The sequence below is a fragment of the Rutilus rutilus genome, assembly GCF_951802725.1.
Source record: "Rutilus rutilus genome assembly, chromosome: 12".
Taxonomy (NCBI): domain Eukaryota; kingdom Metazoa; phylum Chordata; class Actinopteri; order Cypriniformes; family Leuciscidae; genus Rutilus; species Rutilus rutilus.
This window is the reverse complement of record NC_140217.1, coordinates 1720978-1733706: the sequence shown is the minus strand read 5'-3', so window position 1 is coordinate 1733706 and position 12729 is coordinate 1720978. Positions and strand designations below refer to the sequence as shown.

Below are 12729 nucleotides of genomic sequence, written 5' to 3'. Positions count from 1 at the left end.
GATGTTTTACCACAGGTTTACAATAAAAAGTGATACATTGATCATAATGAATTAATTTATGTAAAAATTGCACATTAGTCACTCAGAAATAAATTACCGTTAGGTCTATTTCACAAAAAGAAAGAGGACACACTTACTTTTTCAGTCGCGTCTGTTTCTTTATCTGGTAACTTAGTTACAGGACATATTTACATCACATTTAGAAAAAATGATAATTTCTACAAATATATGCCATACGACCTGAGGAGCTTTAGCACTCTCTCGACTCCCATACAGATATTTTCAGTCAGAGAAACAGAGGAAGCTCCCGAAAAAAAAAGTTACATTATTTTTTGATAGTCCGGTTTAAAGAGACGAGACGTAGGCTATGACAGATAAAATAAAAACATGACTGTGATAGCCTTTAAGATTGGTCTGATTTCTTCAAGCGTTCGCTATGATGTTTTTTTTACTATGCGTATCTTCAAGCGTTTACTATGTTTACTATGGTAACGGCTAGCGCGCATAGTCTTTTGCATCACAAACAGAAGGCATTCAAACATGAACGCGATTTAAATTATTTTATTTTTAAGTCTTAAATGCTGACAGAATCATCCGGCGCTGCCGTCTCCCAACGGTAAACTCCTCCTCTGTTGGTAACCACTCCTCTTGCCCGAGCTGGCCCGCTTTGGCCCAAGGTATTCGACGGGCCAGAAATCCTGGCCGTTGGCCCCGAGTAAGCCCCGATCAAGCCCCGGAAGTGACAGTGGAAACGCGACTGGCCCTGGCACGCACTAGCACGGCCCGGCCCTGGCCCGACAGTGGAAACGCGGCTATTGTCAGTCCGTCCCTGGCTAGACCTGCAGTTTACCAGAAACATGAGCGACTGCGCTACGAACGCCCACAAGCGACCACAGTAGCCACAGACGCGCGCGAAATAAAAGAGTTCTGCAGAGGGTAAAAAAGTTTTTGATGAGATAACAGAAGTGAAAAGAAAATTAGTTATTTTAATGATCAAGGTGCCATTTCAGAGGAGGACAAAGAAACATCTACAACTGTTGTCATTTTCAAGGTAAGTTAGTTATCCCGAATCACGCCTTTTGCGCGTGTGAGAGATTTATTTTATTTTTTCGTCCAGGCTTAACATTTCATCAGGGTGTGTGGATATCACTACAGAAATGAGTACAGAAGCACGTGCCCGTAGTGATTGTGTCGCGCTGGCGCGTGCGACACAAGCACTACGGGCACGTGCTTCTGCAAATACAGAAAAGAAAATACAGGGAAATCATATTCCCCGGTGTTCTCCTCCGATCACTGTCTGCCATGTGCTTTTATTTTTAATGGCCACACTTGGTCAGCATACACTCCTGCGATGCGACCGTGTCCCCCTCTCTCCCACACACACATGCTGTATATAGGTAGTTTACATGATAAATGTAGTCTTAATATTCGTTTTTTTTTTTTTTTTTTTTTTTTTAAATTGCTTAGACTCTAAAAGTGAAACTTGAAGCACACTCAGACTGAGTGACTGATGACTCATTCCGAATCTTCAGACCACGTTTGAAAAACAACAAGCACATTATGTGCATTACACCCAGTTTGCTGATAAAACGTTTTTGCAAGACATTTCTCTACAATACACACATCACTCAAAACTAACAGCTTTTTTATTTAGGAAACACTGCCATTTAAATGCCACATTAATGCCACATTAATTTCCTGGTGACCAACACCCAATGATCATGTGTGAAAACCCTAAATTGATCACTTAGAAATCAAATCTCAGGGTTTTGAGAAAGACATTTATTGTTTATTTTTTTATAATGAGTAGCCTAGGCTATATGTATATAAATGTACATATATGTAGCCTTTGTATATTTATGTGTATATATTTACATATATGTTTATATACAGCATTTATGTACACACACACACACACACACACACACACGCACACACACACACACACACACACACACACACACACACACACACACACACACACACACACACACACACACACACACACACACACACACACACAAAGCACTTTAGAAATAAATGTGGTTTTCTGATTGGGCTAGTATGCTTATTCAGTGTGTGTGTGTGTGTGTTTATTAGTTTTTCTGAATTGCTAAAACACTAAACCCAATTCTCTGAACCAAATTCTCAATAGCCTAAACCAATTTGTCAAATAAATCACTCTTTCTGTAAAACATGAAACAAATTCAGGTAGTTAAAACTAGGGCTTATATCGAAAAATTATCGTTATCGCGATAATAGTATATGCGATATCCGTATCGCAGAGAGGTGCGATAAATTGCATTTATTTTATGTGCCAATCATTTGTGTGATGCATGCATGCATAGGTTGTTTATCCAAATTCGACCAATCAAATGGGGCCTTACTATCTTTATTCCCGCCTCCCCAGTAGGTGCTATTATGCTATTGGCTAGATCGGGCCCACAGGGGAACCTAGTGGCTCAGAGCAGAGAGTGGAAAATAAAAAGTAATGGCGGGAGTAGAGACAAGCGAGGAAAATGACAACAGTGAAGAACCTGTGCCTAAAGAGAACTGTACGTCTGAAATATGGCAAAATTTTGGCTTCAATAGAGAAGACGTGTCATAAATGCAGGTGCTGTGAAAGGGGCCGTTCACATATCGCATCTAAAAATGGAAAGCGCGGCCGCGCCGCTATCTCCTTCTTTCCACAAGCGCTTGTGTCTGTCGTTGCTGTGCAACCATGACCTGCGTGCGATTGCGGAATTCTGAAAAGTTGAGATGTTCTTGTCGCGGCACAGGCGGGCCTGGAAAAATGTGCTTCCATTTTGAGCGTGCTTTCCGCGCGCTTGCATTTGAAATAACGAATTTGCACGACGAAAAATTTTGGCCACGTCGAGAGGAAACTAATCTCCACAGTCATCTGGAACGCCACCTCAGGGAGATATATGAAGACTTCAAAAAGTGTAAGCCCAAATCTACCAAAACTGCTAACGAAATGCCAAGTAACAATAACAGTCTCACAGACAACCATTAATCAAAGTGTTGCATGTGTAACATTAACTCCTTATGAAAAAACAGAGATATTCTTCTGAAGGTCAGAGGAATATCTAGCCTACCTGTTTATTTTAGTATGATCATTACATAATATGTAAATGATAAAAAAAAAAAACGTAATAAAAATAGCAATTCTCTAGGGAAATGTTATATCGCACGAAATATCGTTATCGCAATACTCAACAACAATATGGCATATCGCATATTTTCCCAGTATCGTGCAGCCCTAGTTAAAACACTGTTTGCAGATCTCATGCACTCTTATATCAAAACTCTAAACACATTCTCACTCACTAAAACACATTTCGCAATGTGATGCACTTGAAACATAAGTGCATCACATTGCGAAATGTGTTTTAGTGAGTGAGAATGTGTGAAAACGCTAAACACAGGCACGCAAAAGTTAAACACAACTACAACACAGTTTAGACCCAAAGACTCAAAATTGTTCACACTTATTTCAAATGATGTGACCAAACCAACTGTACATAATACAAGTCAGTTCAGAGTTCAGTACTGACTCAAAATGTTGCACTGAATGTTGATACCAACAATGGATGGAAACAATATAAGAGGTAGAGGAGGAAGAGTATGAGTAAAAGAGGAAGAAGAGTATGTGTGTAAGAGGTGGTGAACGAGGAGGAAGAGGAAGAGGATGAGGATGAAGAAGAGCAGGTGTGGAGAATGTTGTCAAGGCTGGATCTGCTTTAGGCAGGGACATGCACAGACATTTTGAGGGGCAGGGGCTCAAGTGAAATAAAGGGCACTTCTCATAATTACGTTTTTGTTTTGTTTGTTTTTTAACAAAAAAGTATATATATTAACGCAACTCTGACTTCCTTTTAAAAAAAATTATTTAAAAAGTTAATTAATTTTATCTTCCTCAAACTCACGCAATTGTTTCATTTTCAAAAGATGTCTACAAAATAATCAGTTCACACAGAAACCATGGTCTCCTTAGTATTCACTAGGTTTATATAGCAGCAAAGGAAACCATTCCACAATGTGCATGTTTTGAAAACATTTTCTATGCTACTAGTTTCAAGTATATATGAAGAGTTCAGATGCAAAAGCCTCTAAGTGCCATCTGAAATTTTCTTCTAAAATGAGCATTTTTTTCAAGCTTGTATATTTAAGTTCAGTAATTTAACTTAAATGACAATTAATAGGTAATTTTCATTGCCAGTAATGTGAAATAAGTGAACATAAACATACAAGCTTGATAAAAAATGATCATTATAGAAGGAAATTTCAGATGGCACTTAGAGGCTTTTTCATCTGAACTCTTCATATTTAGAATAACCTAAATAACTGCATCAAGCAGAGGGGCGTGTTTTACTAATAATTTGTTTATTTTTGCACAAGGCACTACATCGTTTTAATTATTTTGGTGTTATCAGAATACATAACACTTTAAAATTAAACTTACCAAAATAATTGAGTAAAAATTCAATAAAAGCCAATGTCATGTATGTATTTGTGGTTGTATGGAATACTATTTTATAAAGGTTTAGAGGAAATAAAAAAAGTTAAATTACTCATAAATAAAAAGTTAATTTATAAATATTGTTATTTTTAAAGTTTAATGTTAACTTATTTCTACTCAGTTTTATTTATTAATGTACCAGATGCAGTTACTCAGATTTACTAGATTTACATTTTTTAGAGTGTATCCTCCATCTGTTTGCATCTGTATATTTCTTCTAAATTCACCAATTTAGATTTCTAAATTTCAGGGGGAAAGACTCTTGATGTATGCAAATTAGGCGTCGACTAGTTAAAATGCGCACATTTGCATCTAATTGACAGGGCAATGCAGGTAAATAGGATAAACAAAATAACTAAAGCATATCACCTGGTGGTGATATATGGTTATTTTATTAACTTATTTTATTACATGGCTTGGTTGAATTCCAATGTAGAATGCGGTGTGTTATTTCTTGATAACAGACCTCTGCCATAAAAAACAGAGCGTTGCTATGGACTCACAGGATTCTAACCGTAGAGACGGAGCGTACTATTTTCTTTAGCGGAAGGAATACAATCGGGTTCAACAATCGGGGGAGAGGGAGAGAGGGAGCGCTTCAGAACTCCTGACCTGATATTTAGATATACTATTCTTCAATAAATATATTTGTTTGACAGGGAAGCTGTGCGCAAAATATATATTATTTTTCAAAAAAAAAAAAAAAAGCACCCCAGAAAAAAGGGCACTTTCTCTCCAGGAATAAAAAGGGCAGGTGCTCAAGCCCCCTTTGATGTCTATGTGTGCATGTGCCTGGCTTTAGGGGTTTTCCCTTTGCCTGAGATGATAACAGCTGTGTCCCAATGTAAAGGCTGCATCCTTCGAAGGCCGCAGATCTCGAAGGATGCAACCTATGCGTCCTTCGAAGGACGCACCATGTAGCCTTCGTTGGATTTCCTAATTGCGCAACCAGGTGTTCCTGATCACCGCTCCTAGCGCCAAGCAACGGTGCGAGAGGACAGCTGCCATCCTGATAATTTATTTGATATAATTGAGTAAACCGCTGTGGAGCCAGAATTGGCTATTGTCATTTTTATGTTTTACATTTTTACTGGAGGACATGTATTTGCGATTTAGCCAAGACCATGGCCAGCTAAATTAACTGGTTTGGGCCGGATTACACTTTAAACTGTTCAAGTATTGGGTGTTAACTTACATAAATAATGTAATGATATATGAAAAGAAAACTTACATAGGCCTCTATATATTCAAAGGTTCAAATGTTCACTTATATCTTACCTTGATTTTGTTGGCTAGTGTATTATTATTTTTATTATGTACACAAATGGACCATGGTGAACATATTTACACAGGTTTTCAACCCTGTTTGAATATAAAACCCAGTTGAATATAAAAAAGTCCAGTGCAAACGTTACTCTCGCTCGTCATCGGCAGCTTTCAGTTGCCAGGCGACAAGAACAATCCTCTGTAGGCTAGACCGGTCCGAGCAGTTCAGATGCGCCCTTTGATATGGGACACAGTTGTAGTTTGCAACAATTTGTTAATATTGTGACAATAGGCCTACATTTTGTTACTTTAATTTTCTGAACTACATACTTCGTTAAGTATTCACGTACAAATGTGAAGTAACCTACTGAAGTACTTTTGTTCCCTCACCGGACAGCAACACTACAAAATTATGTTCTTTTACAATATGATGCATTGTTTTACATTAAACTACACAAAAGTATATAGTTTAAATGTAACAGCCTTGAAAATATTCAGAAGTAAAATGCGACATACGCAGTAATGCAGTAGTAGTCAAATATAAATGCAAAACCATCGTAAAAAACCCTGACAAGCAGTTTTTTTCCTGCAGAATACATACCTTTAGTTTTACTCTTGATACCTGAAGTATACATTAGAGTATGCAAGATAATTTTGCCTAACTAAGGTTTGAAATATATGACTAGTATTTTTTCCCCAATGCAGTATTAGTAGTTATGAAAAGTACTTTTTTCAGAAATATATAAAAAAAAAAAAATCTCAGTGACACGGCAGCCGTCGATTGAGTCAGACCTGCAAACCTGTTGGTAGACAACTTAGTGGATAGTGGAAATATGCACTCAAACACTCTGGAGACCATCCCAGATGATGTCCCACCAGCAGGAGGCCTTACCAGGGTCTCTATTGTGGAGCCCATCCCGGTCCAGCAGCTCCACCAGGGTCTCCCTGCTCAGCTCAATAAAAGTCTACATCATTTTTTCTTATTTTATGTACTGTAAATTTAAATGTTTATGTTGATTTTGATATGTTTAACGTATGTTGGAAAAAGTACTTTTATGTAGCCTAAAAACAAATGATTTTCAGAGCCCCTGGCTCTTCCTCACTGTGGGCACCCACTGCTGAACTCGGCCCTGATGTGTCCTCAGGGATTGAGGCAATGAGGACAGGGGGGTTGGTGCAATGCCTCTGTCCCAACACCTCATCCATGAGGACAAACCAGGGCCAAGTTTAAGCAGTGGGTTTCCCACTCACACCCTCACCCGTCCCAGGACACTTGCAATCCTAAAGGCAGAGCAAATGAACCATGGCTTGTTAACAACAACAGCACAATACATTTCAGCAAAGATGTGTGTATTAACTTTCTTACTTTTTTTTTTTTTTTAAGTTTTCACATTATTTTTATTATTATTATTATTATTATTATTTTGCCTGTATGGGAGTTACCTTCCCCAGCAGACCCATTTTCTCCAGAATTGCTCTAAAAAAGCAGAAAAGGGTACTTATGAAAAATATTAACACAGGGGTGCAATCTTAACATTAGTGCATTGTTAACACTGCAAAATATAACACATCAGAACATGCATACAAAATACTTAAGAAAACATATTTCTGGATACTCAAATTTGGTTAAAACCTTCGTAGACATAGCTTGCATGACAGCACTACAAAAACACATAAAAGTGAAACTCCATTGCCTTATCTACTGCTTTTCTTATTGTTGTGGGCTTTATAGGTTGAGTGATATTTCTTATAATACACAAGTGAGATAGACTACACTGTAAAAAATTATCGTAATTTTAACGGTAAAAGACTGTAAAAATGTTACAGTAAAAAACTGTTAATTGGTTAACAGAAAGTTTCCGTACTATATACGGTAAATAACTGTGATAGATCTAACGGTACATTTAATGTAATTTTGCTGTAAAATACCGTTAAATTTACAGTTTTTGAAAGTGAAAAAGAACAACTCATTGTATAATTTACAGTGAAAAACCGTAAATTGGCATTCCCACAATTCCCTGTGTGACACTTCACATTTGATGTATTTTTGTTGAAATAACTGTTTCTTCATAGTTTTTTTTTCCATTTTTTCTAATCAGTTACGTACATTAGGGTTTTATGTTACATTTAATATTGGTAAATTAATGTTTATTGCATTTTTTAAATTTCATGTGTTACCATGATGGTGTTTAATGTTTGTGTGAATGACACTATGCAGCTTTTATAAATTAGTATTAACTTTCTTGTGGAAGAGCTGCTTGTGATGAGCTTTGATTGATCATGTGACTCTCATCACTGCTGTGATTGGTGGTTATGAGTGTATTACAATGGTACAAAACAGATATTAATAGTTCAATAGGATGGTAAATTCACATTATATCAGATAATAAAATACGGTTTATTACTGTAAATTTTAAGTTAAGTCTGTAAAACCAATAACGTTGCTACCGTATTTTTGACGGCAAAAGTTCTGGCAACCACAGCTGCCGGTTTTTTACCGTAAAAATCACGGTTTAATTTTTTACAGTGTAGTGCAAATATTACAAATAGGTTTAATAGGTTGTTAAACTAATATTAGCACAAGTTTTGCCTCAAACCATCTGACAAATGAAGCCACGCAGTGGTGACGAAGGAGTTAAGATGAAGTTAATAAGAAAGAAAAACTTGTGGCTTTTAACTCTGGTTTTGCTAGCTATTTGAGTCAATGTTATGGTTAGTTGTGACTCAATCAGGTGGCAATATGTTGCATTCGCTACAGGATGTCAGTCACGTCAGTACTTTTTTTTTGTGTTCAGATGTTAAGTAGCAGTCATGAGCGCGAGCACTGTGAAGAGTTTTAACTCTCTCTTCTCTGTGTCAATTACATGCCTTAGAATGCAACACTCTGCAGATTCACTTTATTTCGACATTGTCTAATAATCTAAATGTAGTTGTATAAGTTACTATTATACAAACCAAAGGACAGGCAATGATTTTCGGGCTATACAGATGGCAGAAATAATGCTTGTCTCTTCTGGTTTTGTTGCAAAGATAGCCTATCTACTTATGATAATAATAGTCATTTAAATAAAAAAAATCTAAATAATATAATTTTATTTAATTTTATATAAATGACGACTTCAGATGCAAAAGCCTCTAAGTACCATCTGAAATTCTTCTAAAAGAGCATTTTTATCAAGCTTGTATGTTTATGTTCATTTATTTAACTTAAATGGCAATGAAAAGTACCTATTGATTGTCATTAAAGTGAAATTATTGAACTTAAATATAAATATATATATATATATATATATATATATATAGGCCTATATGATCCGAAGTAACTAGTAACTCGCTACTTGAGTAGTTTTTTCATTGGATACTTTTTTACTCTTACTCAAGTAACTATTAAGATGATTACTTTTACTTTTACTTTGAGTAAATATTTCTATAAGTACTTGTACTTTTACTTGAGTACAGGTTTTGGATACTCTACCCACCTCTGTTAGTTTGTTGTTTTGTTACTAGGGTGCAGCTATCTTTGAGCCTCAACGGTCCATGATGTCACTGGCATGGTAGGCTACCTTGACAGCTCCAGCAAAATGGCATCTCAAGAGCATGTTCTAAAATTGTGATCTATCCAACAAGCGAATTTAACACCTCCGATGGCATCAAGGACCGAATAACCTGTTTGCAAAATGACTGTGGCATAAATGTGACCACGGCGGGTCCTGTAAACAAATTCCACTCACCTCTTGTTATCGTGATGTTCACCTTCACCATAGATCACCTTGCTAAATTAATTCGACAACGAGGATGCTATCCAATATAAGCAATATCCATCAAGATACTTGTTAGTGTGATTTCAGCCGCTTTCAAACTGTGTATGAGAGACGCAGCGGCGCCCCGTGCCAGTTTAAATTTGACGAGCGCACTAAACTAAATTCTCTTTATCGTCTTATTGCATTTAAAGTGTCAAAAACACAAGGTAAACAGTTGGTTTTTAGTGTTAACTTGTACAGTTCTCTCTCCATACTGTCAAAATCCGTCAGTTCAGTCAGAGTAGCAGAAGAGTAGCCTTATATAATGTTAGTAGCCTACAGTGGTACCATGCCAGTGACGTCATCGAACACGGCTGAGCTCTGATAACAACAAATGTAAATTTCAGTATTGGGAAAAACTTTATATATGTTTTGTTTTTAATTTTATTTTTTAATTAATTTGTTTACAATTTTAATAACCAACATGTTATCGAATTATATTTTTTTCGTTTCAGTTCCCCTTTAAGGTTTCGAGAAAGTGAGTGATGGTTTCAGGAAATGTGTTTTTGCAATTCAGAAAAACTGTAATATATATTAGGGGTGTAAAAATACATATACACGCAGTACATATCACGCACACACCATACAATATTATTGTGATACTCCAAGACATATGGTAAAAGGTTAACAAAAAATTTACTGTTGATTAAAATGCTAAATTTGGTTTTACATTGTATGTGTAAATGAATAGGCTTGGACTTGGTGCTGGAAACCCAATGCACTGGATCATAGTGAAATTTATTTTTTTTTTTTTAAATATATATATATATATATATATATATATATAGAGAGAGAGAGAGAGAGAGAGAGAGAGAGAGAGAGAGTGTTTGTGTGTGTGAGCGAGAGAGTGTGTGTTTGTGTGTGTGTGTGTGTGTGTGTGTGTGTGTGTGTGTGTGAGCGAGTGTTCGTTTTTGTGTATGTGTCTGTGTGTGTGCACAGAATCTTAAACTGAAAAACAACCTAAAGAATTAGTTTTAAAGTTTAAATGTTTTATCATAATAGTTGATCTGATCACAGTGTCATTTCATTATGCACATTTATTTACATGTACTGCATAGATCTCTGCTATAAAAGTGCAACTATTTGAAGATTTCTTTGTATTTTCCCAACAGTGCATGAAGGACGATGGCATCTGTTTTAAAGCTGCTTCAAGATACACTAGATGACCTGAAAAAAGACGATCTGAAGAGATTTAGGAGTCTCTTAAAACATGATGGACCCATTGGAGCTGGCAAACTGGAGGATGCTGATGTCACTGATTTAGTGGATATAATGATGGAGTGTTTTGGACCGGAAGAAGCTGTGAAGAAAACACTGAACATCCTGAGGAAGATGAACCAGAACCGGCTGGCCGAAGAGTTACAGAACAACTACACTGATGGTATTAAAGGAAAGAATTGAGAACGAGAGGCAGCATAGATTCATAGAAATGTACATTCAGATTTTTTAAAAGAAGATTCTTACATTCACCAAGGCTGTATTTATTTTATCCAAAATATTTAACATATTGTGAAATATTACAGTTTAAAACTGCTGTTTTCTATTTGAATATAATTTTAGAAAATATTTTTTCCTATGTTTCCATCACAGGAAAAATTTCACAGCGGAATTTTCAGCATCATTACTCATTGTGCTGGAGTAGTTTTCTCTCCCTCCAGCAGGAGGCGTTGTAGTTGTTACGAGTGTTATGTTTAACCTTTACTAGCATGAGAGTTAGAAAAACAGCACATGTTGAAATATGGCTGACAGCAGAATCCACTTCTGACGTGATCTATATTCATCCTTCTTTGTTGTCTTACAGAAAGCATTGCTTGTGAGTATTTTATATTTAATATGAGCCTTGAAGACAATGGGCCCTATCTTGCACCCAGCGTAATTGACTTTGTACACCGACGCATGTATCATTCCTATTTTGCACCCGCGCAAAGCGGACTTTTCCCTCCACAGATGCACGTCGGTTAACTAAGAAATACACTTGCGCTCCCCGGGGCGGTTCAGCGCAAAGAGGAGGCGTGTTCCGGCGCAAACGTTCCCTCATGCTATTTTACAGGTTTAGAAAACAATTGCGCCACTGACCGAAAAAAAAACAGTTTAAAGTCAGTGGCGCGTTGCGCATGTTATTCATATGCTATTTTAAGGGCGCATGCTTGGCCTTAATCAATGTAGCGTGTGCACAACACGCATACACTTTGATTCTCTCATCTACACACAGACGCAGCAGTTATCATTTTTGCAAATCATACATTATTACGATAGATAGATAGATAGATAGATAGATAGATAGATAGATAGACATTTTATTATAAAAGCATACATCTAGCTTACACATTTACCCAAATTATCATACGCCTGTTTAACCGAAGTTAATTTGGGTGTGTTTCTCCATCCCCAACGTCCCTGATGAGAACGTCGGTCTCCTCGGCCTTGAACCGCTCCTGTCGTGCGCCTGGCAAATCCGCCGTTATAATAGGAATCCGCTTTAGAACAAGCACGCCTGCTCTTAAAGGGAATGTGAGATGTCGCTCTGATTGGTTTATTTCATGTTACGCCCAAACCACACCTATGAATAATGAAGCTACTTCATGTCATGTGTAATGGAAATGTTCTAGTGGACTTTGTTGTCTACTGCGCAGGTGCGCAGTAAGGGAGGGGCTCCGGGGGTTGGTTGTGTATATAAATCAGGCAACTGAACTGACAGATGTTCGGTTGGTGTTCAATAAAGGAATGAACACTGTTTAACGAGAACCTGACGACTCGTGTGATTAATTGGTGACAACCATGACATGGTGTCAGAAGTAAAAACGGGGTATTAATAACGTGAGTTGTTGTGAGATCTGAAGTCTGCATCGCCATGGCAAAGTTCACTCCGCCGGAGCAGTTCGACTTTTGCAAGCCAGAATCGTGGCCGGACTGGAAACAGAGGTTTGCCAGATATCGAGTCGCATCACTGCTTACAGAGGAGAGTGAAGATGTGCAGGTAAATGCCCTCATTTATTCGATGGGAGCAGAGGCTGAGCATATATTCAGATCGTTTACGTTTCAAAACGAGGAGGACAGCAACAAATATCCTGTGGTAATGGCCAAATTTGACGAACATTTCATCCCGAAACGCAACGTTATCTACGAGCGTGCTAAGTTTCA

General features: G+C 37.3%; 1 protein-coding gene across 1 annotated transcript in view; it reads left to right on the top strand.

Annotated features, from left to right (window-relative positions):
* Nucleotides 1-912: 912 nt before the first annotated feature.
* Nucleotides 913-12729, top strand: part of LOC311300675 (NACHT, LRR and PYD domains-containing protein 3-like) — a 31719-nt gene continuing 19902 nt past the window's right edge. Inside the window, exons 1-2 of the mRNA XM_084425114.1 lie at nucleotides 913-1051; nucleotides 10701-10969. Coding sequence (XP_084281240.1) covers nucleotides 10714-10969 — 256 coding nt within the window. The 5' untranslated portion in view covers nucleotides 913-1051; nucleotides 10701-10713. The remainder of the gene's footprint in view (nucleotides 1052-10700; nucleotides 10970-12729) is intronic.